The sequence below is a fragment of the Macaca thibetana genome, chromosome 1, assembly GCF_024542745.1.
Source record: "Macaca thibetana thibetana isolate TM-01 chromosome 1, ASM2454274v1, whole genome shotgun sequence".
NCBI classification, from domain to species: Eukaryota; Metazoa; Chordata; class Mammalia; order Primates; family Cercopithecidae; genus Macaca; species Macaca thibetana.
In genome coordinates, this window is record NC_065578.1 from 133,848,393 (window position 1) to 133,875,854 (window position 27,462).

Genomic DNA, 27,462 nt, shown 5'->3' on the forward strand with positions numbered 1-27,462 from the left:
TGCGGAAGAACACTGTCCATTTGCTCCAGTCTCTCTCTGTCTCTCTCGTTCTGTCTCTCTCTCTCTCTTCCCCTAGCCTTCCTCCCTCTCTTGTGCTGTTCTCTGGTCCACGGTGCTATCTTACTACAAAATCTTAATCTGCAACATCTCTTGGCTTTACCCCTTTCATTCACTGTTTCCTGCTTTCCGTGTACCCTCTTAATTTCCTTCCAGCTCTTCTCTTTCTCGGACTCACACACTCCTTCCATTCCACTCCCCCCCTTGCTTTCTTCGTGTACATCTCCTTCCTTCCTCTCTTTTTTTGCTCCCCCTGGTTCATTTTCCGTCCGCACATCCCCGATGGTCTCCCCCTCCTTCCCGCTCTCTGTCTTACCCTAGTTTGGAAATGCAGCAGACCTCTAAACCTGCCAGCATTGGATGCAAGAGGCTGTCATGCTACGGTAGGAGGAGCTTCTATTGGTCGGGCTGGAGGCGGGTACCGAGCTGAGTATAAAAGATGGGGCCGGAGGCGGCGCGCCGAGAGGCTCTGACAGGACGGGTCGAAGAGGGTCGCCTGGCCGGAGCCGGGCTACGGAGAATCCCGGGTGCCAGCACCAGAGCAGCGGCTCTCTGCACTAACTCGCCTCTCCTGGTGAGCCGTAACCCCTGTCGCAGAGCCCGGCAACTCTCAGCTGTCGCCCGCGGAGCCCCGAGGGACCCTCGCCTCACCTGTGCGTGCCGCGCCTGGAGCGCCCTGTCCAGCTGCAGAGATGAGCGAGGTGAGCGGCGCGCCCCCGGGGGTCTCGGCAGAGCTGCGGCGGGGAGGGGGCTGAGGCTCGGGATGCCAGGGAGGCGAGGGAGAGTGAGGCAGACCGTGGCCGCGAAGAACCCTCCAGGGGCGCACCACTGCCCTCCTAGGAAAGCTCCCACCTCCGGGCGCTGGGAACCGATTGGAAGACGGGGTGCTTTCAGTCTCCCTACTGTGAACGGTGCTTTTGGGGGTAACTGGAATCGGCTGTAGAGTCGGGAAGTGGGGATGCTGAGCTCTCGTCATCCCCTTGGGATACTGCCCCCTGCATCTGTCTGGCTCCCCTTACCCCCTCACTTCGCTTCTGTCCTTTCTCTCCTGGGGATGTAAGGCACTCACGTTCCTTACGTAGCATCTAACAAGAACTCCATCCCTGGCGCCTGGGGAGGGCCACTATGCCCCTTTTAGAAAGGTGGCATCCTGCCCTCCACTCATTCAGTCAGGAACGTTGGAGGGATCTTTTCGGGTATTTAGAAGCCCCTGCCAGCTCCTGGGGAAATTTTCCCTTCAAGAATAGACCTCCCTCTGCAGTGCTTGTTACGAACTAGGTCTTCTAGCAGGCTCTGTGGTGTTCATCGTGGCCAGACCCAGTCCATTAACTGATTTACTGTTTTCAAAGAACACTGTTCCTGGGGTGGGGGAGTAGGGGGCCAAAGCAGAGACTTTGGAAAGACATCTCCTATTGTCTATTTGTAGGCACAGTCTCATCTCCAGAAACAAGGAACAGCCTTCCCAAGTGAAGTCAGTCTGGTTACTGGCATCACACGCTTGCCCTCTGCAACCTCTTTCCTAGTACCCACGTCGTTGTGTTGAACCTAACTCCTCTGCTGTATGTCAGATATGTATGTAGGTCTGCAACTTACCTGTGATGTAGCCTTAGGCAAAGTACAAAACCTTTGTTTCATTTTTTATCTGTAAAATGGGGATAATATTGGTTGTTGTAATAATTAAATGAGAAAATAATGCCAAATACTTCAAACAGGACCTGGCACTCAATCTATATTAGCTAGTATCTTACTGTTTTTTTCCTCCTCCATTAGAATATTACAGAAATTTAGCAGAAGAATTCCCAAAGACATTAGATTACTGAAGGAATAGGACCCTGGAGCCTAGGTTCCAGTTTAGATAGTAAAAATGAAGATCTCTACTGACTCCTACCAAAAGTTGTCACCCAGGGAGCTAATTAGTGCCAACTGCTGTGTTGTCTTGCTTGCCATGTTCACTAATTTTATCCTGGAAAATTCAGCTAGTCTGGGGGCTGCAGATGAACCAAAGTGATTTCCAGTCCCTCAGCTGGTTGTGACTCTGATGATGGCAGTCTTTCAGAAAGAAAAGAAAAAAACTCATCAACCTCCTCTTTCAGCTCTAATGTGGGAAGAGAGGTTCTCTTTGCCCTCTTTTCACTGAGGTCTAGGGTTCATACTACTCCTCCCACCCCGAGCATTTCTAAATCTGAAAGCTGTAATCCAAGCCATCCCCTGGGAGTTTGTGATCTGAAGGCTATGCCAACGTGAGGAATTGTGGTTAGCTTGTTTTTTCTGGGGAAAGTGCACAGCCCCTTTGTAGGACACACTACAGGGGCTGGCATTTAGGGTAGTATTTGGTGGAATGAGAAGCCTGTTTTGTGGCAAAGGAAACAATTTGGTGTTTGAGGGGTAAGTCAAGTCTGTGCCCTCCTGACTCAGCAGCTGCATTTGGTTAGCCTTCATCAGGGTCTCGGTAGAATGATGAGAGAAGGATCCACGGATGGAGACTGTCAGTGTACCCAAGTATGCCCAGCCTCCTAGGCTATCAGTGTGAACTCGTTTTAACTAGCAATTTAGTCATAGAAGCTGTCTCCTAATACAGAGCTGAGCCTGGTCTCAGGGATGAGTACTTACAAAATCCAAGAGCAGCTGTCTCTGAATCAGGTCACAAAGGGGTCTCTGCTTCTCTAGGGGCTGCGACCCAGCCTGTTTTCTTCCTCTTGTAAAAGCTATGGTAAAAGGTGGAAGTGTTGCCCAGAGCTCTTAGGGGGACTCCAATCTGCTTCATTTCTCTCAGCCCAGCCCCATGGGGCTCCTCTTTCAGGCAGAAGAGCCCGGCCCAGGAAAGCCCTGTGTACCTTGAATCTTACGTAAGTTTCACCTCCCCCAACTGCTTATTTTCTTGCTTCAGAGAAACTGCATAAAATGAGGCAATTTGGGATGTCTTTAAGAGACTCCTAATTCAACTGAAGAACAAAACCAGGGAGGAGTCTCCAGACCTAGAACAACCAACAATGCAGGGGTTCTGGTGGGGCTGCTGGGGAGGATCTCTGACTCTGCCTTGCCTTTGTGGCTCTTTACTGTCACTCATTACTGCAGTAGGGCATTTCCCTGTAAGTGTGTGTGTGCGCGTTCGTGCACGAAGGAGCTGCAGGGACTCATCTCCAATTTGTCTGCATTCACAGCTGCAGGCAGGACTTGATTGCTGTGGATCACACTCTATCTCCTGTGGTTTAATAACTTTTCCCTAGTTTCAGTGACGGGTGGGAATGGGAGATGTGTTCAGTCCCTGAGGGCTCCTTCCTGTAATCCTTTTTCATACAGTGTAGCTGGCTGCTTAAAGCAGAATTGCAGGTTCTTTTGTAATCCTGTTGCATTTCTCATCTGCGAGGAGCCTAGCTGGGGGAATCCCTTGGTTCAGCAGTCATTCTGCTGAAATGGGAGTCATGGACCACTAGTGACAGTCTTCATGGTGTCTGTCCTGTGTTTTGGCTGGCAGGGACTGGGGCAGGGACAGATCAACTAGAAATCTCATTTAGGGGACAGCTTAAACCTGATGCTCCTTCATTATCCTGCTTGCTGTCTTCTTACCTAATGAGAATGGGATATCACACTTTGGAGATCCACACTCTCTTTCCTGTGCACATGTGTCTGCATCTGCCACCTTCTTAATAAGGGAAGTTCAGTCAGAATGATACTATTCTGTTGTCTCCTGTGAACCAGTTGTTAGGGAACCTGGTGTGGACTTGGAGGAGATCCAAGTTTATCTCTCTCATTGGTATGTTACTTTTATTATGGTTATATTGGATATACAAAATAGAAAATCTAGTCACTTACTGCTATTGAAATGCCTTCTACCGGCTGGGCGTTGTGGCTCACACCTGTAATCCCAGCACTTTGGGAGGCCGAGACGGGTGGATCATGAGGTCAGGAGATGGAGACCATCCTGGCTAACAAGGTGAAACCCCGTCTCTACTAAAAAAATACAAAAAATTAGCCGGGCGAGGTGGCGGGCGCCTGTAGTCCCAGCTACTTGGGAGGCTGAGGCAGGAGAATGGAGTGAACCCGGGAGGCGGAGCTTGCATTGAGCCGAGATCACGCCACTGCACTCCAGCCTGGGCAACAGAGCGAGACTCCTTCTCAAAAAAAAAAAAAAAGAAAAAAGAAATGCCTTCTACCTCTGGAAACATCTGCTTTGGAGTGAGGAAAATGAGAACTTGCTCATCCCTTTCTTAGTCTCCCATTTACGTTGCTGGTTTTAGCTGCTTAGGCAGGAGCCTCTAGCTGATAGAAGTGGATGACTGTCATCCTGTAACTTGGAAATATGGATGATTTCTTCTCTCAACTACAGCTGTGATTTCTTAGCTCTTAGAATGTCATCTTTATAGGGTCAGGCAGCCGTAAGTAATATGGCTGAAGTCCAAATACACAAACTTGATGCGTCTTTCACCTCTGCCTATGGAGGCTCCTAACTGATGGAAGTGGTGGAGATAGAGTTGCAGGCAGAGAGGATGAAGAAAGATGAATAATTGTCTCTTCAAGGTGGTGGTTCTATGAATGCCTCCCTCTATTTTCTTTTTACTTTTCTATGTTTCTAAATTGTCTTTCACGAGTCTATTTTATCATAGAGAAAAATAAACTTAGTTCTGCAAAAAGTTCTTCAAAATAGAAAAATATATCTTTCACCAAGAAAACCTCAAATAAAATGTCAAAACATTTTAGTGATGCGATTTTAGATTTGTTAAGGAACACTGAAGATCATCTGGTCCAATATTCTCATTTTACAGGTAAGAAAACTGGGGCCCAAAACTTATCTAAGTTTATACTATACTAGAACCAAGACTAGGGCACAGTACTTCTGACTTCTCATTCCAAAAGAATATTCCATAGGACTCCTTTAACATTTTACTTCAGTAAATACAGAATTTTTTTTTTTTTTTTTTGAGTTGGAGTCTTGCACTGTTGCCAGGGCTGGCTGGAGTGCAATGGTGCGATCTTGGCTCATTGCAACTTCTGCCTCCGGGGTTCATGCGATTCTCTTGCCTCAGCCTCCCAAGTAGCTGGGATTACAGGCACTTGCCACCACATCTGGCTAATTTTTTGTATTTTTAGTAGAGATGGGGTTTCACTATGTTGGCCAGACTGGTCTCGAACTCCTGATCTCAGGTAATCTGCCCACCTCAGCCTTCCAAAGTGCTGGGATTGCAGGGGTGAGCCACCGTACCTGGCCACAGAATTATTTAATTAGCATGCAATCCCTTAATATATTTCAAGTACTTTTTTTTTTTTTAAACAGTGTCTTTTCACCCACCCAGGCTGGAGTACAGTGGCACGATCATGGCTCACTGCAGCTTCAAGCTCCTGGGCTTAAGCAATCTTCCCACCTCAGCATCCCTTGTAGCTGGGACCACAGGTACATGTCACCATGCCTAGTTAATTTTTTTTGTATTTTTTGTAGAGACAGGTTTCACCACATTGCCCATGCTGGTCTCAAACTCCTGAGCTCAAGCAATTCACCCATCTCAGCCTCCCAAAATGCTGAAATTACAGGCATGAGCTACCATGCTTGGCCTCAATACTTTCTTTCCTTTTTTTTTTGAGATGGAATCTCACTCTGCCACCCAGGTTGGAGCGCAGTGGCACCATTTTGGCTCACTGCAATCTCCACCTCCTGGCTTCAAGCGATTCTCCTGCCTCAGCTCCCGAGTAGCTGGGATTACAGGCATGTACCACCAGGCCCGGGTAATTTTTGTATTTTTTTTTTTTTTTTTTTTTGAGACGGAGTCTCGCTCTGTCGCCCAGGCTGGAGTGCAGTGGCGCCATCTCCGCTCACTGCAAGCTCCGCCTCCCGGGTTCACGCCATTCTCCTGCCTCAGCCTCCCGAGTAGCTGGGACTACAGGCGCCCACAACCGCGCCCAGCTAATTTTTTGTATTTTTAGTAGAGACGGGGTTTCACCGTGGTCTCGATCTCCTGACCTTGTGATCCGCCCGCCTCGGCCTCCCAAAGTGCTGGGATTACAGGCGTGAGCCACCGCGCCCGGCAATTTTTGTATTTTTTTTAGTAGAGATGACGTTTCACTATGTTGACCAGACTGGTCTCAAACTCCTGGCCTCAAGTGATCCACCTGTCTCGGCCTCCCAAAGTGCTGGCATTACAGACATGAGCCACCATGCCTAGCCCCAAGTACTTTCTATAAGAAATATAGGCTGGGCGCAGTGGCTCACGCCTATAATCCCAGCACTTTGGGAGGCTGAGGCGGGTGGATAATGAGGTCAGGAGTTCAAGACCAGCCTGGCCAACATGGTGAAACCCCGTCTCTACTAAAACTATAAAAATTAGCCAGGTGTGGTGGCAGCTGCCCATAATCCCAGCTATTTGGGAGGCTGAACCAGGAGAATTGCTTGAACCTGGGAGGCAGAAGTTGCAGTGAGCCGAGATAGCACCACTGTACTCCAGTCTGTCACATAGCAAGACTCCATCTAAAAAAAAAGAAATATAAGCAATGTGGCTGAGTGTGGTGGTTCACACCTGTAATCCCAACACTTTGGGAGGCTGAGGCAGGAGGACTGTTTGAGCTCAGGAGTTTGAGACCAGCCTGGGCAACATGATGGCACCACTACCCTCCAGCCTGGGCGATAGAGTGAGACCCTGTCTCTCACACACACAAAAAAGAAATATAAGCAGTGTGATCTAATAATGCTAAGCAAGAGGAGAGAGACAAGAGACCAACATTAGATAATATTTTATCAACAGGGTTCATTCTGGTAGAATACTAGTCAGGGCAGGTACTATCCATCCTTATGCAGGATGCCTAGTCACCTTAAAAGTGGGTGCAGAAAATGGGGTGGAGTAGGTAAGCTGATAGGAGTGAAGGAAGTAGGGAGCCTGAAGGCCCTCTTTTCATGAGTTCTTAATTTCGATGTTCATCATTGATTCCCGTAATTGCAGGAAAGCAGGTGTCTAAGTAAAATTGGTGCACCCGATGACCAAACAGCCTCTGGATATTCAGTCCTCTTTCGTTTGGCCGTTTGACTTCCAAGTTGGGAGTTCAAAGGCTTTGGAAAGAGAATGGTAAGGCCAGATGTGATGGCTCATACCTATTATCCCAGCACTTTGGAAGGCTGAGGTGGGAGGATTGCTTCAGCCCAGGAGTTTGAGACTAGCCCGGACAACATAGCAAGACCCTGTCTTTACAAAAAATGAAAAATTAGCTAGATATGGTAGTGTGCATCTGTAGTCCCAGCTACTTGGGAGGCTGAGGTGGGAGGATTGCTTGAGTCCAGGAGGTCAAGGCTGGAGTTAGCCATGATTGTGCCACTGCACTCCAGCTTAGGCAACAGAGCACGGCCCTGTCTCTGGGGGGGGGGGGGAGAAAGAAGGGCAAGAAGATGGGGAAAGAAGAATGAGAAGAATGCATGAGGCTGGCAAGGTAAGTGATGAAATCTTACTGGGATTCAAGCATCCTGAGTGCATGATTTTCTAAATCCATACTCCAGACCTGCTGCTGAAAATGGCTTGACTCGGCTGGAATTATTTTAGTTACAAAAGTAAGCTGAATGAGAGCAGATCCAAAACCACATTTTTTTTTTTTTTTTTTATTTGAGACAGAGTTTTGCTCTTGTTGCCCAGGCTGGAGTGCAGTGGCATGATCTCGGCTCACTGCAACCTCACCTCCCAGGTTCAAGCGATTTTCCTGTCTCAGCCTCCCAAGTAGCTGGGATTACAGGTGCCTGACACCACGTCTGGCTAATTTTTTTTGTATTTTTAGTAGAGACGGGGTTTTATCATGTTGGCCAGGCTGGTCTCAAACTCCTGACCTTAGGTGATCCACCTGCCTTGGCCTCCCAAAGTGCTGGGATTACGGGTGTCAGCCACTGCGCCCAGCCTCAAAACCACTTTTCTAAAAGATCTGCATCCCAGAAAGGTGCCCATAAACAAGTACCTAGAAATCTAGACCTTGTCACAGTGTCCTCACTGAAGCCTGATTTCTATTTCCCTCTAGGCTTATTCCTGAAGGCATGCCCAGTACCCCACCCAGGGAAAAAGGGTGCCATTTAGCATTCTGTTGTCTTTGGTGCTGCCTCCCTCCCACACAAAGCCCTCCAGCTGAGTGTTTGCTTTGTAGGCTGCAGGGGGATTAATACGTTTATTTTGGGACATTAACCATGGGTGGGATGCACATTGAAGATTATAGTAATAAATGATGCTTTGGCACTACTCTCTCTCCCCCATTCCCTATACCCCAGTGTGGGGTGAAGGCACAGCTTTAAGCTGTGTGCAGAGCACCACAAATAACCACTCATTAAACTGTGGCAGCCCATGCTAGGGGGAACAGGCTGGGGCTGTTGACTCACTGCATATCATAAGCTGGCATGGCCAAGGAATTCTGCATCTGACTCCAGTTGGGGGTACTTCTATTCCAGGAAACGGGTGGGGTGGCTAAGAGGCGAGGATCAGACAACGGGGCTTGGGAGCTAGGGCTGTTTAGGTTCTAATTCTGTCTTAGGATGCATCTGAGATATAGGGTATTGGGGAAATAGTCTATATATTAAGAGAGGAATGTGTGTATGTAGAACCTGTAGTAAGGATTTCTAGTTCTTTTTCTGTTATCTTGAGGGTGACCTTGAGCAAGTCTTTCTGAAGCTGTTTAAGGACTGCAGCTGGTTGCTGCACTGAAAGAATTGAAACAGTTCCAACAGTGCTGCAAAAACAGCAGTCTAGGGTCTTCCAGGGGCACTAGAGGATCCCAGAAGCCTCTATAAGGTTTTTTAGCAGTTACCTTCATTTAACATTGGAGGAGAATATGTCAGAAGGGATAAAAGGGTCCCAGGGCTGGAGTGGGAGGGTGCAAAGCCTCTTTGTCACCACTTGGAAGCAGATCCACTAACTCCTGTCCCCCTTCACTTCCTGCACCTCTAGCAGGGAGCTTAGGAAGCCTAGGATTTATGTCAATACAAAGGCAAGGAAAGGGATTTTTTTTTTTTTTTTTTTTTTTTTTTTTTTGAGGCGGAGTCTCCCTCTGTCGCCCAGGCTGGAGTGCAGTGGCCGGATCTCAGCTCACTGCAAGCTCCGCCTCCCAGGTTTACGCCATTCTCCTGCCTCAGCCTCCCGAGTAGCTGGGACTACAGGCGCCCGCCACCTCGCCCGGCTAGATTTTTGTATTTTTTAGTAGAGACGGGGTTTCATCGTGTTAGCCAGGATGGTCTTGATCTCCTGACCTTGTGATCTGCCCATCTCGGCCTCCCAAAGTGCTGGGATTACAGGCTTGAGCCACCGCACCCGGCCAAGGAAAGGGATTTTTAAAGGCTAGTATTTAGGATTTTTAGGATTCAGTCCCTTTTTAGGTTTTCTGCCTTAGACTGTAGGACAGGATTCTGAGTTCCTGTGCGTATTCATCTAAACTAAGTAATTCTGGTAGTAAGTACCAAAATGTGTTTATAATGTGTTTTTATTTACACAGCATCCAAACTATGTCATGCAAATACAGGTATAAGTAGTCTAGGTATGATGAGGTGATCCTTGCTCCTGTTTGTTGCTGCTGTTAACAGCCCATGATCTCTCTTTAAAGAGCCCAGTGGGCTGAGGAATATGGGGAAATCTGAGTAGTATCCTTTCCAGGGTTCTAACTCACTGCTTGGAGCAGAAGGGGCGACACTATCTTCCCTTTTCCGGTGACAATGGTTGCTGTGGCAACACTGTTAAAGATGAAAGCCACAAAGGAAGGAGGAAACACAGCCCAAGAAGGGAGCAGGGAATATTGGGCCTAGAGTTATAGGGTATCTGTTCCCCAGTAGTGGTAGCAGGAAAACAGCACCAAAGTTGCTACCATTTTGACTGTCTAGGTGCTTGCTACCACAGTACTATGTTTCATTTTTGTTTTTGTTTTGTTTTTGTTTTTTTAGACAGAGTCTGGCTCTGTCACCCAGGCTGGAGTGGAGTGCAGTGGCGTGATGTTGGCTCACCATGACCTCTGCCTCCCAGGTTCAAGCAATTCTCCCACCTCAGCCTCCTGAGTAACTGGGATTACAGGTGACCGCCACCATGCCCGGCTAATTTTTGTATTTTTAGTAGACACAGGGTTTCACCATGTTGGCCAGGCTGGTCTCAAACTCCTGACCTTAGGTCATCCCCCTGCCTTGGCCTCCCAAAGTGCTGGAAGTACAGGCGTGAGCCACCGCACCCGGCCAACAGTACTATCTGGTGAGGCAGGGAATAGACTTACACAATCATCTTCATGACACAAAAGTGGACGAAAGGACTCAATCAAGGAGATATAGTTTGTTTACTCCTGAGTGCTAATCTCCTTCTCCTTGTGGTGTATAACTTAAAAAAAGAGATGTCTCAGGGTTCCCAGAGGTTTAGAGCCATTCTCAGCACTTCTGGGGGCAGACATTGGGAAGACAGGGAGACTGTGATTTCTAGGGCTTGTTTAGAGGAAAAAAAAAAAAAAGAGCATTTATGAAACTCCTACAGTAGCAGAATAAGCCTCCAGGGCCCTTCAAGCAATCCCAGGTATTCTCTTCCTCTTTCAGTTCCACTTCGAGAAGAACTACTCTGTGGCAACTCCACTCTCTGACACTAGTATTTTAACCCTGCAGTAAATACCTCAGCATCTTGACCTAAACCTATTCTTATATTCAACCCCAGGGTATATTACTTTGGAATAATAACTATTTATTGCAATATGTGCTAGGTATTTTACATACATTTTCTCTGGTTCCTTTTTCCTTTTTTTTTTCTTTTGGAGATGGAGTCTCACTCTTGTTGCCAGGAGTGCAATGGCGTGATCTCAGCTCATTGCAACCTCTGCCTCCTGGGTTCAAGCGATTCTCCTGCATCAGCCTCCCAAATAGCTGGGATTACAGGCATGCACCAACATGCCTGGCTAATTTTGTATTTTTAGTATAGACAGGGTTTCACCATGTTGGTCAGGCTGGTCTGAAACTCCTAGCCTCAAATGAGCCACCCGCCTTGGGCTCCCAAAGTGCTGGGATTTCAGGCGTGAGCCACTGTGCCCTGCCCTTTTACGTTTCAAGATAGATATTACCTCTCCCCTGCAGATGAGAGATCTGAGCACAGCAAAGCTAAGCAATTTACCCAATGTCACACAGCTAGGAATGACAGAGCTGAGATTTGAACAGATAGTCAATGCAGATCCAGGGTATGAATCCAGATCTGTCTGACTAGTGTGCCACATTGCTGCTCCCAGGAATTTGAAGCCTAACAGAATTTTATTTTATTTTTTTCGTTTATCCTCATCCTCTATGTGACGATAAGGCCTAAGCAAATTTTAATTCACATAAATATCCATTAAGTACCTACTATTACAAGACACAGGTTGTAGTTATTGTAGGCTAGACACAAACAAATGGAAAACATGGACTGTGCTTCAAAGGAAATAAAATCTAGCAGGGTGCTAAGGGTAGGGAAGGGGAGGTAAGACATATTACCTGTACCTGTAGTACAGGTAATATGAAATATACTTCATGAGAAGGTCTTTCCTTCATTCTCAGCTCCTTTTCAGGCACATATGTTAAAGTGAAGGAAAGCAGTAACCTGGCTTCTGAATCCCTTTTCTATAACCTCTGAACTGGCTACAGAATGGAGGCCCTCAACTGTCTGAAAGCAAATTTGATTTCAGAAACTTAGATGATGTTGCAAATAAAACAGAGAGCCCCCCTCATTTATTTAAAAAAGACTTAGTGTAAATCATGTGTAAAGGATCAAAAACAATCAATAGGAATTAATGACACAAAAAGGAGGCCGGCATAAGAGAACCATATGCCAAGGTCCTGAGGTGGGAAGGAACATAGTATGTTCCAAAGATGAGGTCACTGAGGTAATCAGAGGCTGAGTAATGTATAGCCTTTTAGGCCATATTAAGGATTTGGGGCTGAGTGTGGTGGCTTACACCTGTAATCCCAGCACTTTGGGAGGCTGAGGCAGGAATACTGCCTGAGCCCAGGAGTTTGAGACCAGCCTGGGCAACATGGCAAAAACCTATCTCTACAAAAAATACAAATATTAGCCGAGTGTAGTGGTGTGTGCCTGTGGTCCCAGCTACTCAGGAAGCTGAGGTGCGAGGATTGCTTGAGCCCAGGAGGCCAAGGCTGCAGTGAGCTGAGATTGTACCATTGCATTCCAGCCTGGGCAAGAGTAAGACCCTGTCTCAAAAAAATAGTAATAAAGGACTGGGCGTGGTGGCTCACACCTGTAACCCTAGCATTTTGGGAGGCCAAGGCGGGCAGATCACCTGAGGTCAGAAGTTCAAGACCAGCCTGGCCAACATGGTGAAACCCCATCTAAAAATACAAAAATTAGCCGGGCATGGTGGCACGTCCTGTAATCCCGGCTACTCGGGAGGCTGAGGCAGGAGAATTGCTTGAACTCAGGAGGCAGAGGCTGCAGTAAGCTGAGATATGCCACTGCACTCCAGCCTGGGCAACAGAGAGAGACTCTGCCTCAAAAAATAAATAATAATAAAATAAAAATTAAAAAGAACTTCATCTTTTATCCCAAGAGCATCAGTAACCACTTGGGTTGTTACAGTTGCTCATGTCAGAGCCAACTGTGTTAGGGTATGCAATGGTCTGAATGTTTGTGTACCCCCAAAATCCATATATTGAAATCCTAATCCCCAAGGTGATGATACTAGGTGAGGCCTTTGGGAGGTGATTAGGTCATGAGGACAGAGCCCTCATAAATGGGATTTGTACCCTTATAAAAGAGACCCCAGGCTAAAAAAAAAAAAAAAAAAAAAAAAGAGAGACCTCAAGCTAGGTGCAGTGGTTCATGCCTGTAATTCCAGCACATTGGGAGCCTGAGGCAGGCAGATCACAAGGTCAAGAGATTGAGACCATCCTGGCCAACATGGTGAAACCCCATCTCTACTAAAAATACAAAAAAATTAGCTGGGCATGGTGGCATGTGCCTGTAGTCCCTGCTACTTGGGCAGCTGAGGCAGGAGAATTGCTTGAACCCAGGAGGTGGAGGTCTCAGTGAGCTGAGATCACGCCACTGCACTCCAGTGATACAGCGAGACTCTGTCTCAAAAAAAAAAAAAAAAAAAGAAGAGAGACCCCAAAGAGGTCCCTCTCCTCTTCTACCATGTGAGGATATAGCAAAAGACGGCCATCTACAGATGGAAAGTGGGCCTCACCAGTCATTGACTTCAGGTTGTTTCCAGTTTTTGGCAATTACAAGTAGAGTTGCTATAAATATTAATTTACAAATATATGTGTGAACATAAGTTTTAATTTCTCTTGGATAAATAGGAATAGGATTGGTGGGTGGTATGGTAAATGTATGCTTAAGAAATTGCCAAAGTAGCTATACCATCTTGCATTCCCACCAACAACGTATGAGAGTTCCAGTTGCTCTATATCTTTGCCTCCACATGGTATCACCACTAAACAGAAAATTTTTAATAGATATGTGGTGATATCTCATTGTGGTTTTAATTTCCATTTCCCACTTGATGATGATGTTATATATCTTTTCATGTGCTTGTCATTCATGTATCTTCTTTGGTGAAATGTCTGTTCAAATATTATACCCATTTTAAAAAACTGTGTTTTTAATTATAGAGATTTAGAAGTTCTTTCAAAACTTGTTCTGGATGCAAGCCTTTTATCAGATATTTGATTTGCAAACATTTTCTTCTAGTCCGTAGTTTGTTTCTTTTATTTTCCCCCGCCCCCTGAGACAGAGTCTTGCTCTGTCTCCAGGCTGGAGTGTAGTGGCACAATCTTGGCTCATTGCAACCTCCGCCTCCAGGGTTCAAGCAATTCTCCTGCCTCAGCTTCCTGAGTAGCTGAGACTATAGGCACATGCCACCGCGCCCAGCTAATTTTTGTATTTTTAGTAGAGACTGGGTTTCACCTTGTTGACCTGGCTGGTCTCCAATGCCTGACCTTGTGATCAGCCTGCCTCAGTCTCCCAAAGTGCTGGGATGACAAGTGTGAGCCACTGTGCCTGATCTTCTTTTTTTCTTTTTTCTTTTTTGAGAGAAGCTCTCACTCTGTCACCCAGGCTGGAGTGCAGTGGCGTGATCATAGCTCACTGCAGCCTTGATCTCTGGGTTCTAGTGATTGGTCCTCCTACCTCAGCCTCCCAGGTAGCTGGGACTACAGGTGCATGCCACCACACTTGGCTAAATTTTTTTTTTTATTTTTAGTAGAGACAAAGTCTATGTTGCTCAGGATGTTCTCGAACTTTTGGCCTCAAGTGACCCGCCCTCCTCAGCTTCCCAAAATGATGGGGTTACAGGCGTGAGCCACCGTGCCCTGCCTAATTGTACATATTCATAGAGTTACATAGTGAGTGATGTTTTGATACATATAACATGTAGTGATCAGATCAGGGTAATCCCTAACCTTTTTTTTTTTTTTAAGCAAATTCTTCTAGATCCTGATTTCTTTTTTTCTTTTTTAAAGCATTTCCCTAAACTTTTAACATTGGTATTCCTGGGCTGGGCACAGTGGCTCACGCCTGTAATCCCAGCACTTTGGGAAACCAAGGTGGGTGGATCACGAGGTCAGGAGTTCAAGACCAGCCTGGCCAACATGGTGAAACCCTGTCTCTACTAAAAATACAAAAATTAGCCAGGTGTGGTGGTGGGCGCCTATAATCCCAGCTACTCTGGCGGCTGAGGCAGGAGAATTGCTTGAACCCTGGAGGTGGAGGTTGCAGTGAGCTGAGATCGCACCATTGTACTCCAGCCTGAGCAACAAAAGTGAAACTCCGTCTCAAAAAAAAAACCACAAAAGTTATTCCTCAATATTGACAATTCCTATTGTCCTAGACCTGCTTCTTTCCTCTCTAATGGTAGTTGGAAAAGAAATTCAGGTTGAGGGAGGCTTTTATTTTATTTATTTATTTTTTTAACTGACATCCTAAGTCATATATTTATTTGCTTCTTAAAGAGAGAGGGAAGCTTTATATATAAGAGAGTAAAGGGAACTGATTGTCAAGATTCCTGGGAGGAGAAGGGTGATGGGATCTAGAGCTCAGATGGAAGGACAAGACATCATCTGACAAATGCTCTGAGAAGAGGCGGATAGGCAAATGTGTGGTGTTTCTCTTTCCTGGAAGTGGGAGGAAATGAAAAGGGTAGGTACTCCTGGGGAAAGTATTAGGGAAAGGGAGAAGGTTACTATGTCACGTTCCTCTCTGCAATCTCAAAGCCTAAAGAAAAAAAGACCCTTAAGCCAACAAGACTCTCCTTCTTTTCTTTCTTCCCCATGGGAAGGGAGAATCTGCAACTTTGAGCTGCAGAGGAAACAAAAGAGTACTCATGGGGAATTGGCAGCATCATCAAGATGATGGAATGGAACATTGGTACACATCAGGCTCAGAAGCAAGGAGAAAAAGAAATATAGGAAAGTAGGTAAGGAAAGCAACTGAAACCTTCTAGGGAAAATAAATTAAGGAAAAGAATGAGTTGATGGGCCTCGCAGTTGCTAATTAGTGTTTGGTATCTATTGAGAAATGAGAAACATTTAATCCTGGCTGGGGAGGGTGCAGGTGCCTCACACCTGTAATTCCAGCACTTTAGGAGGCCGGGGCTGGAGTATTGCTTGAGTGTCTCAAACAAAAAAAACAAAACCCCAGAAATCCCATTCAGTCCTGTGTGGGCAGTGAGGCTGAACTGAACCAAGCTCCAAGCTCACTAGAAACTTGGAATAACAGGCTTGAATGACAGTGAGGGAGGCATTTGAAATAGAAGCCAGTAGAATGATCCTTCACATGGAATTCTCAGACTCTGAAGGGCTGGGTTCTGGCTCTGTGAGTAAAGAACACATATGTAAACTGTGGCTGTCCTCCGGGAGTCAGTCTCGTGTGTCAGGAGGCCCACTGAGCAAACATTAAGATGAAAACCAGAATCAGAGTGATTAGATCAATTAACAGAGCAGAAATGTGAGTGACAGGCATGGTCTGGGATCAGGTTGTCAAATATTAATAACATGTAAAATTGCCCCATAATGGCAGGCACGACTGGACCCTGTTCCCCAAGTTCCCTTTGGAGTATATGTGAAGATAGCATTGTATATGCATGCACATACATGCTCATACTTTTGATTGGAGATTAAGAGATAGCATAGGATAATGATCAAGAGCATGGATTCTAGAGCCAGACTGCCTGGGTTCAAATCCTAGCTTTGTGGCTTGTTTGTTATATGGCTTTGGGCAAGATAACCTCTCGACTTCAGTTTCCTTCTCTGTGAAATAGAAATAATAATTATACCTATTTTATAGGGCTGTTAAAATAATCATTCAACGTGTTAGTGTTTATAAAGTGCTTAGAAAAGTAGCTGGCACATAGTGTATTATATATGATTGTTCATAAAGTAAAGTGAAGAGACATTCTGAAATCCTTGATTTCTTCCAGTTCCCCCAGTTGGGTCCTATAAGGAGAAGGAAGGATTTGCTAAATCATTTCATTGTTGTTATTTCTGGTTGGAAAAGCTCAGTATTGAAAGGAGTAGAAGGCTAGGCACTCCAGCCTGGGTGACAAGAGCAAAACTCCGTCTCAAAAAAAAAAAAAAAAAAAAAAAAAAGAGTAGAAGAGCACCTGAGAAGTTTGTGATCCATACCTGGCTAGAATGAGGAGCTGAGAAATGCTGACCTGTTACAGCTCTTGCAGTTCGGCCTCACTCCTCTGGAGGTATGAGTTTTTGTGAGAAACACTAGAGTACATGGTCTCTGGTTCACCCAGAGTGGACCTCCATGCCTCCTTTGTTTATGTGAAATATGGTTAGTCTGATGGCTTGCAGATGCATATACCAGAGGACCTTAATTCATCTAAAATTGCTGCATTTCTGGAAGATAAACAGGAGGGTTGAGGCAGAGATCAGGGACTAATAAAGGACTGAGCACCACATAGAGGGTGGGAGCAGACAACTTGTGATCTAACTTCCCCCACCCCTAACCTCAGCAAATCATAAACAACTAGATCCAGAAGAGCGTCTACAGTGGCTATTTTGACAACTGGCTAGAGAGAAAGAGAGAAGAGGGTCAGGAGGTAAAAGCTCCTGCAGCCCTTTCAGTGGAAGGTAAAAGGGAAATTTCAAGGGGCATTGTGAGTAATAGGAGTTTTCTTCTCCTTACAGCATCCTTTTCTGGTTTCCTAAGTGGAGACCCCCACTTTTAGATTATTATCTCTCATAAATGTAACCTAAATGGAGCTAGAAACCCCAGGGGTGGGGGGACCAGATGGCAGCTAAGCCACTGCTCCATTCCAGAGCCAGAGATATCAGGAGAGACTTGGGAGGGAAGCAGCTGGCAGGGCAGAGGGAAGGTGGCAGCCTGTGTGGTTTAGTCCTGACACACATTCCTGCTTATTCTCAAGGTCTGCTGTTATGAGAAGGAATGTAGAGGAAACAGCCACCTAAGGGAAGATATTTAGAATCAGTCCAGATTTTCCTTCAAAGAGGAGGGGTTGGGGTGAGAGAAAAGATCTGATAGATTAAGGGAATAGGCTTAGAGTCAGACAGAGGGATAATGGCTAAATCATGGATCAGAGTCCGAGATTTACTGGGAAAAGAGAGCATAGGATTTGAAGTCAGAGATTATGAGACTATAGAACTTGCTTCTTAACCTATGACCCTCTTGTCTGGACAGTTGCTGTTATCCTATTAACTGCATACTCCATCTAGGTCATACTTTTTTTTTTGAGACAGAGTCTTGCTCTGTCACCCAGGCTGGAGTGCAGTGGTGTGATCTCAACTCATTGCAACCTCCACCTCCCTGGTTCAAGCAATTCTCCTGACCCAGCCTCCCCGGTAGCTGGGATTACATTTGCCTGCCATCACGCCCAGCTAATTTTGTGTTTTTAGTAGAGATGGGGTTTCGCCATGTTGGCCATACTGGTCTCGAACTCCTGACCTCAAAGGATCTGCCTGCTTTGGCCTCCCAAAGTGCTGGGATTACAGGCGTGAGCCATTGCGCCCGGCCGGGTCATACTTTTACAGTGTGGACAAACCTCTTGTGATGACAATATTCCTGTGGAAGGTGTCACCTCAGTAACTATTGGGACATTTTATCGATTATGTGCAAAATTAAGAATAGAAAAACATTTGACCACAGGGGTATTATGGGGAGAGAAAGAGTAACAACTGGGCCAGTCTCCTAAGTCTCAGAACAGTCCTTCCTGTCATGAAATCTTTCTTTTGGTCAAAGGGGAACAAGTAGGAATTCCATAGGGTTTCAGGAACACCTTTATATATGTTCTTCCAGATTTTAAAATGAAAATGTATATGGGCCTGGCACGGTGGCTTGTGCGTGTAAACCCAGCTCTTTGAGAGATTGAGACAGGAGGATTGCTTGAGTTCAGGAGTTTGAAACCAGCCTGGGAAACATAGTAAGACCCAGTCTCTACAAAAAAATACAAAAACTACCCAGCTGTAATGGTGTGCCTGTAGTCCCAGCTACCTGCAAGGCTGAGGTGGGAGGATCGCTGGAGCCTGGGAGATCAAGGCTGCAGTGAGACATGATTGTGCCGCTGCACTCCAGCCTGGGTGACAAAGCAAGACTAATCTCTTTAAAAAAAAGGAAAATCTGTGTGTATATATATTTTATATATATATACACACACACATATGTGTCTTACACAAAATTTGGACCATAACCGAGTTTGAAAAACTTGCCCATGTCAAATACAATATCGCATTAGCATTTTAAATATATTTTTTTCTAAATTATGATTTTCTTTCCCCGTAATGTTTTATTGGAACCATTTACCAGAATTGAAAGAATAGTTCAAGCCAGGTGCAGTGGCATTGAACCTATTATCTGAGCTATTTAGGAGGCTGAGGAGGAAGAATTGCTTGAGTCCACCAATTTGAGATCAGCCCGGGCAGCATAGTGAGACCCCATCTTGAACAAACAAATAATTAGAGCTAATAAATGATTTCAGCAAAGTTGTTAGATATAAGATCAATATCTAAAAATCAATGGTGTCTCTAAACACTATCAATGAAAAGTCCAAAAAAGGAAATTAAAGCAATTCCTTAAGGAAAGAAAAAATAGTTAAATATATACCCATATGTCTTCCACTTAGATTCAGTAATTGTTAACATATTAGCATATTTGTGTCAGCATGTGACAATATTTGGTCTTATGGAGACAGTACAGCCTGTTGGCTAGGAGTATGGAGTCGGTCTACCTGCGCTCCAAAGCCAGGTTCACTGTTTCCTATTGTGTGATTTGACTTGGGCAAGTTCCTCAACATCTTTCTAAGCCTGTTTTCCTCAGCTATAACATAGGGTGCCATCTTAGAGATTTCAGAGGATTAAATGGGATAATGTTTGATATATAATAAACAATAAATATTATTTGGGTTTTTATCTCCTCTAAAATCACTTAGCCTGGAAGATAGGAACAGTATCTTGATTGGGTTCACCTTAAATTCATGGCCATTAACCCCCAGTGTGCCCTTTGTGCTATCTGGTAATCCTGCTACATCTTCAGGGTCTAGTTGTGTTGCCTAGATTGGTCTTAGACCCCTGGGCTTAAGTGATCCTCCGGCCTCATCCTATATCTCACCAGCTCACTCACTCTCCTTCTTAGATAATCCTTTGACTCATTCTCCTCTTCCCTCAAACATTTAATACTTCCTGTGCCTTCTTCACTCTCAGCTGACAACTGTCTTTTGTGTTTCATTAAGACAATGGAAACAATCAGAAGAAAACTTTTATACATTTCTACATCTGCCACCTTTCCTGTTTCTATGCCTGCATTCCTATATTGTAGATAAACTGTCTGTATTCCTATCAAAGGGCAACCCCTCCACTTATGCACCAGATCTATTTTCTCTTGCCTATTTAAGACATCACTCTGGTAATTATCCCCTCTCCTGTATCATCAGTTTTTTTTCTTCCTTACTAAATCATTTCCATCAGCATTTAAAATCCTCCATCTTACCAAGCCTTCTCATAACCCAACATTCATCTCCAACTAACTTCCAAGTCCTCTGCCACCCTTTAAAGAAAGGATCTTTGATAGAGCTCTCTGTACTGAAAAATATACAGGCAGATCCAATTTATTTTACCATGAAACTTGTCTCAAGTCTTAATACTTCCTATTATCTCCATCACTACCACCCCCCGGGCCTCATCATCTTGCTTGTACCACTGTGAGACCCTCTTAATTGTTTCCCCTGGTTTCTCTCTTGCCCCTCTATTTTCTTTCTTTCTTTCTTTCTCTTTCTTTCTCTCTTTCTCTCTGTTTCTCTCTTTCTTTTTTTTTTTTTGAGATGGAGTCTCACTCTGTCGCACAGGCAGGAGTGCAGTGGCTCGGTCTCAGCTCACTGCAGGCTCCGCATCCTGGGTTCACACCATTCTCCTGCCTCAGCCTCCCGAGTAGCTGGGAATACAGGCACCTGCCACCACACTCAGCTAATTTTTTGTATTTTTAGTAGAGACGGGGTTTCACCATGTTAACCAGGATGGTCTTGATCTCCTGACTTCATGATCCACCCGCCTTGGCGTCCCAAAGTGCTGGGATTACAGGCGTGAGCCACCGCGCCGGCCTATTTCTTTCTTTTTATAGAGATGGGGTCTCGCTATGTTGCCTGGACTGGTCATGAACTCCTGGGCTCAAGTGATCCTCCCATCTCAGCCTCCCAAAGTGCTGGGATTATAGGCATGAGCCACCACACCCAGCCAGTAGTCTTTTTTTCTACCCATCTGTCAGAATAATCCTTTAAAAACATGACAGACCATGTTTTCCTCTGCCCCCAAACCTGTAATGTCTTTTCATCAGCTCAGAAAAAAATCTAAATTCTTTGTCTTGTTCCAAAGACACATATTCTGGCCATCTACCTAACCTCATTTCTTATATTTTCTCCCTTACATAGCTCCAGCCATGATGATCTCTCTTTCTCTTTACTCTTCCCCTTCCCATTCCCTCACCCTTGTTGCTTAGGCTGGAGTGCAGTGGCACAATCTCAGCTCACCACAACCTCCACCTTCCAGGCTCGAGTGATCCTTCCATCTCAGCCTCCTGAGTAGCTGGGACCACAAGTGCATGCCACCAAGCTTGGTTAATTTCTATAGTTTTTATAGAGATTGTGTTTCACCATGTTGCCCAGGCTGGTTTCGAACTCCTGGACTCAAGCAATCCACCCATCTTGGCCTCCCAAAGTGCTGAGATTACAGGCATGAGCCACTGCATCTGGCCCATGATGATTTTTTTACTCTTCCTTGAACATAACAGGCACAAACTTGCTTCAGGACCTTCTACTTGATCTTTCATCTGCCCAGAGGATCTTTTCCCACACATTCACATAGCTTGTTCTTACATTGTCATTAAAGCCTCTACTCAAATGTCAGTCTTCAGAGAGACTTCCCTAGACTACTCTGCTTTATTTTCTTTCATGGCATTTGTCACTAACTGATGTATTTGTTGAATAAGTGAAGGGACTTTCTTTTGCTTACTGCTGTATGCCCAACGCCTATAACAATACTTGCCATGTGATTAGGCACTGACGTATTTGTTGAATGAATCTTTTGCTTCTTTTATACCTCTTTAGTTTATAAAACAGTGTTGAACACAAGTAAGTGCTTGATAAGTATTTATTGAAGTGAGATGGAAACAGCATAATCTACAGAATATAAATTGGATTCTATCAGTTTCTTAAAGCAAAACCCTTACCTCTGGCAGTCATTCAACAAAGGTTTGCATCTGTAAAATGGGGGATGATAATAAATACTCCACTAAGCTGTTTCAAGAATTAGATGAGAAAACATTTATGAAAGCACCCAGTTTTTGTATTTTGTTAAATATAAAGTACTTAAAATTGTGAAGTGAATAAACAGATTCCAAAGGTACCAAGTGCAAGAGTGGCTCTGTCTCCAGATGAACCATACCTTGAGACTGATGAATGTCCAGATGAAGTAGCCTTATTAATATAATTTTGAGGAAGGGGAATTACTATTTTTTTAGAGAGCTAGGGTCTTGCTTTGTCTTGCCAGGCTGGCCTTGAACTCCTGGGCTCAAGGGATCCTCCCAAATAGCTGAGACTACAGGTTTATGCCATTGTACCTGGCCTTACTATTACGTTTAACTCTCCATCTGAGCAGGGAACCTGGAAAAAAGCATACATATCAGCTGATTATTCTCACTTCAAATTCATGACCTCCTGCCTTATGAGGGGCCTGAATGTCTCTAGCAATCCTATCACTGTTCCTTAGTCCATTTACTCTCCTACTTGCCTAGGTGAGTATTTCTCCCTTCCTTTCTTTAATACGTCTTCCCTCCTCCTCTTGGATGATGACCTTGTTAAATATTTTACTTCAAAAAAATAGAAGCAATTAGGTCTCCCTCCAAATGTTCCCTCTGCTTTCGCCTGGGCCTGTAAACTCTGCCTTCCCTCCAGTTCCTGTGGGTATCCTAGTCTAGCTCTTATTCAAGGCCAGCCCTCTATTGATGCACTAGATCTCACCCCCTCTCTCCTATTCCAGTAATGATCCTCTTTCTCTCCTACAGTTTTTCCTTGTCTACTGGATCGTTTCCATAAGAACACAAGCATTCTGTGATTTCTGTCATTTTAAATAAAATCTTCTTGTGACCTCATATCTGCCAGAAGTTATACCCCCATCCCCATTTTTGGAATTCCTTCTATATTTGCTGCTGCAATTCCTCTCTTCCTTTTCCCTTTTGAGCCCATTACAATCATTCCCTCCCCTTTCTCCCCTCCTTCATGGAAAATTCTCTTATCAGTGTCACCAGTGATCTCCCCATAGCAAAACTCAAATGGTCAATCCAGTTCTCATCGTACTTGACTTACCTGCAGAATTAGACACAGTCATTCTCTACTCCCTGAAATATTTTCTTCACATGGCTTCCACATTACTGTAATCTCTTGGCTTTTCTCCTACCTGGCTTCTTCTCCATCCTGTTGATTTTTCTTAATTTCTACAATTCTAATCACTGGGATACCTCAGGATTTTATCCTCTTCTGTATCTGAACTCACTTTCTTGGCGATCCCATTCAGTCTCACAGCTTTAAATGCTATCCATATATCAATAGCTCCCTAATTTATATCTGTAGTCCAGGTCCTTCTCTTTAACTCATCTTGAATATTCAACTGGTAATAAAAGCATCTTCTCTTGGATGATTAATAGCCATCTCAAATTTGTTAAAAAATAAGCGCCTTATCCTCCCCCTAAAACCTCCTCTCCCTGTTTCCTACATCTCAGGAAATGGCAGCTGTATTTTTTTCAGATCATCAGGCCAAAAAAATTTGGAATTGTCCTTGACCCATCTCTTCCTCACAATGCTGTTTATCAAATCAACAAATCATATTGGTCATAGCTGGATAATATTCCCAGAATCCAACCATTTACCATCTTCATCGCCACCATGCTGAATCAAGCTACCATCGTCTCTTGCTTGGTTTTCTGCAATAACCTCTTAACAGATTTTTCTGCCTCCTTTCTCATTTCCCTTTTATGCAAATCAGAGGTCTCTGGTGACTTCTCATCTCACTTGTAGTAACAGTTAAACTCCTTAAAAAGACTTCTAAAGCCCTACATAATCTGCTTCCACCCCCAGTTAACTCTGTTCTCATCTCCATTAATCTTTCCTCTTTCCTCTCTCCACTCCAACTACACTGGTCTGCTATTCCTCAAACAGGCTAGTCACACTTCCAACCCAGAGCCCTTGAAAACTCCTGCCAGATATCTATGAGCCTTACTTCCTCATCTCCTTCAGCTCTTTGGTCAAATGCAACTTTTCGGAGAGGCTTTTCCTGACTACTCTATCTAAAACTGTATTCCTCCATTTCCACCCTAGTACTTACTACCTCCTTCCCTGCCTTTTCTCCATAGCACTTATCATCACAGTAGTCATTTTATGTGCTTTATTTGTCTCTATATACACTGGAATGTAAGCTCCATGCGGGCAGAATTTCTTTGTCTGTTTTGTCCTCTACACTTTCTAGCATCAATAAATCTTTGTTGAATGAATTTGGTAACTTTTCCTCTGGTCTCTGATCTCAAGACTCGCTTCCTCAAAAGACTAAGGAAATGCACCTGGTGATAGGAGGGCTTAAGAGTATATAAGAGGTCTGAGGTGATGGTGCCTTCAAATTACTTCCATGAATATCTAATATTCTGATATTCTAATATTTTTTCCAGCTTAATACCAAAACGTCCCCAGCAACCAACCAGGCACCTGGCCCAGAGGAAAAAGGTGAGTGGGGTTGGGCTAGGCAGTTTGTAGAGCAAGTGACTACAGAGACATGAAGACAAGTAGAGTGAGTCTGGAATTTCCTAAAGTCAGACGTGAAAGGAATAAGAATGTGGATAAGTGAAACAAAGGACTAGGTTAGAACTATAGTACTATATCTATAGGCTTCCTTCTATTTTTCGTAGGAAGTAAACCTATCAGTATTTACTCCTTGATTTTAGAAACTGGGTCTGGAGTGTTGGGGGAGAGAGGTACAAGATAAGAAGAAACTCATCAAAAGTCCCAGCATTATCCCCATCAGAAATTGAGGGAAAGCTGAGGAAAGTGAGTGTGCATTGGAACTTGAACTGTAGGATTTATGAATAAGTGATGAAAGAAGACATTTGTTGTTTGGTCCAAGAATAGCAGAGCTCCCCTAAGTAACTATAGCTAATTCCCAGCCTTAGTACCTTGACTCAGACTTCTAGGGGAATTATCAGGCATTCATAAGCCTAGCAAAAATTGGGGGACCCCAGAGTCTGGCACAAGGTGGACCTTACCCACTGTATTGGGGGCCTGGAGAAAGGGTCTGGAGCAGGTCAGATTAACTCATTAATGAGTCTCCCAACTATCTGCAGGAAAAGCTGGCAATGTCAAGAAGGCGGAGGAGGAGGAGGAGATTGACATTGATCTGACAGCACCCGAAACAGAGAAGGCTGCCCTTGCTATTCAGGGCAAGTTCCGGCGATTTCAGAAAAGGAAAAAGGATCCCAGCTCCTGAATGGCCAGACTTGCCCTTCACCTTCACCCTGGTCCCTTCTCTCCCCTTCTCCACACCCATGTATCTTTATCCCTTGTCCCTCTAGCCTTTCCTTGAGGCAAGTTCAACTCTTATATATTCTTGTATCTGGCCCCCTCAAGCCATTACAGAAGTAGAGGCACAAGAGAGATGGAGAAGATGAAGACTTCAATCAGCAGTCACTTGTCTAAGGGTGGAACAATTTCTTCTTGGGATAAGGTTCTTTGATCAGTAGCTATGCCTGCCCTGTAGGGTTGAACAGAGGCTTCGAGGCTGAGAGGTCTCCCCAAAGAACAATGTGGGAAGGAGGGGAAGGCCTTCAGAGTAGGGTGCCTGAGGGTGGGACATATGCACTGTTCTGCTAGTTACAGCATTCACACTTTAGGTAACATTTTTTTTTTCCCCTTCAGATCCTTCTGCACCAACTCCAACTTCCCCTCCCGGGATCTAAGCCACAGTGGGGACTGGAGCCTCCCTTTCCCCCTAGCAGACCTAAATCAATCAGTTTATCACAATAGTGCATGCTGAGTAGATTACTTCCAAGGAAGGGAGACTGGAATGGTGGTGTCAAGGAAAAGCCTCCCTCATCATCTAGTCTAGGACCATAACGGGCAGAAGCAGAAGAGGTTCCAGGGTCACAGGCAGGGGAATGAGAAGTACGGCACATATAGGGAGGAAAGAAAAGTGAAGAAGGGGGAAATCTCTGAAGCCACACGTTACTGCTGGGAAAAGGGTACTACATGAAGGATTGTTGGGGCTTTGCTAACCTGCTCACCTCTTACCCCCCAAGTCTAGCCATCCCCAGAGGCCATACAAACCAAGTGACTCCTGTAGTTCCCATTTGCCCCACTATGGAGTCAGGGGAAAAGTGGAATAGCCACTCCATGTGATTTTAGCATGTTTAATAATTTTAACAATAAATCACCCCACAAATGGGGTCATTTAACCTCTACTAATGTTTTTTCTTGGGAGGAACGTGATTATAAGCCTGAGCTGGCCTCAGGGAGTGGGGTGGAGGAGCAACTGTGTTGATTGCCTGGTGGCACAAGAAACTAACACTGCCTGAGCGATTTTCAGACTGAAGCCAACCCTCCCTTTCCCCACCCCTACCAACCTTGCCTTCACCTTGATTTGCCACCCACATTGTCTCTGTGCTGCTGTCACCGCCCCCAGGGTGCACCTGCAAGAGAGCTCATTTTCCCTTTCTCCTTCCAGCCGAGAGCGTGCCGGGTACACATCCCTCTGAAACAAACCCCTCTGAAAACAAACCTTGCTCCGGATTCCCAAATGACCTATCCTAGATTTCCTTCTTGCTTTGTCTTCCTCCCACATTCTCCCCTCCCCTCCCTCTTGTTTATCAAATGGAAGGGAAGGAAAAGACTCTGGTCACTAGAGAGCACCACTGTTACACTAAAATTTTAATCCACTAATTACATAAAATTATGGCTTTCAAGTAACTTAAATTGCTGAGAAATTACCTCTATATGCTAAAACCAGAAGTCAAACGTTTAAAGATTGAGCAAAGAATGATCTGTTTTTTTTTTTTTTTTTTTTTTTGAGACGGAGTCTCGCTCTGTCGCCCAGGCTGGAGTGCAGTGGCGCGATCTCGGCTCACTGCAAGCTCCGCCTCCTGGGTTTACGCCATTCTCCTGCCTCAGCCTCCTGAGTAGCTGGGACTACAGGCGCCCGCCACCGCCCCCGGCTAATTTTTTGTATTTTTAGTAGAGACGGGGTTTCACCGTGGTCTCGATCTCCTGACCTTGTGATCCGCCCGCCTCGGCCTCCCAAAGTGCTGAGATTACAGGCGTGAGCCACCGCGCCCGGCCAGAATGATCTGGTTTTATGTTTGTTTGTTTGTTTTTGAGATGGAGTTTTGCTCTTGTTGCCCAGGCTGGAATTCTATGGTGTGGTCTGGGCTCACCACAACCTCTGTCTCCCAGGTTCATGCAATTCTCCTGCCTCAGCCTCCTGAGTAGCTGGGATTACAGGCATGCACCACTATGCCTGGCTAGTTTTCTATTTTTAGTAGAGATTAGGTTTCTCCATGTTGGTCAGGCTGGTCTCGAACTCCCAACCTCAGGTGATCCGCCTGCCTCTGCCTCCCAAAGTGGTAGGGTTACAGGCGTGAGCCACCACGCCTGGCCTTTTTTCCTTTTCAATTGTTTTTGTTGTGGTAAAATGCACATAAAATTTTTCATCTTAACCATTTTTAAGTGTACAGTTTAGTGGCATCAAATATGTTCAGTAATACTGTGTAACTATCATCGCTATCCATCTCTGTAACTCTTTCCATCTTGTAAAACTGAAACTCTACACCTATACCCTTTAGACAATAACTCCCCATCTCCCCTCTTCCCAGCCTCTGGCAACGACCATTCTACTTCCTATTTCTAAGTCCCCTTACTTCTTCATATTTACCCTTCCCTTCTTGATTTAAGAATATAGAAGTCAGGCGG

The 27,462-nt window shown here is 45.0% G+C and overlaps 2 protein-coding genes across 4 annotated transcripts in view; one reads left to right on the plus strand and one right to left on the minus strand.

Annotated features, from left to right (window-relative positions):
• Nucleotides 1-27,462, minus strand: part of PFDN2 (prefoldin subunit 2) — a 184,729-nt gene that overhangs the window by 156,140 nt on the left and 1,127 nt on the right. The window contains exon 1 of one of the 2 annotated variants that reach the window (XM_050759531.1): nucleotides 19,458-19,461. The exons of the other annotated variant lie outside the window; for it this stretch is intronic. The gene's annotated coding sequence lies outside the window, so the exon portion shown is untranslated. Of the gene's footprint in view, nucleotides 1-19,457; nucleotides 19,462-27,462 lie in introns of those variants that run through there. 2 annotated transcript variants of the gene reach the window in all.
• PCP4L1 (Purkinje cell protein 4 like 1) lies at nucleotides 449-25,958 on the plus strand. 2 transcript variants are annotated; one of them, XM_050759973.1, is made up of 3 exons: nucleotides 499-758; nucleotides 24,177-24,231; nucleotides 24,846-25,958. In XM_050759973.1, the coding sequence occupies exons 1-3, from the start codon at nucleotides 750-752 to the stop codon at nucleotides 24,986-24,988; spliced, it is 207 nt and encodes a 68-aa protein (XP_050615930.1). In that variant the 5' UTR covers nucleotides 499-749; the 3' UTR covers nucleotides 24,989-25,958. The 2 variants fall into 2 exon arrangements, with proteins under 2 accessions (XP_050615920.1, XP_050615930.1); XM_050759963.1 differs by lacking the exon at nucleotides 24,846-25,958 and having other exon boundaries at nucleotides 449-758; nucleotides 24,177-24,235.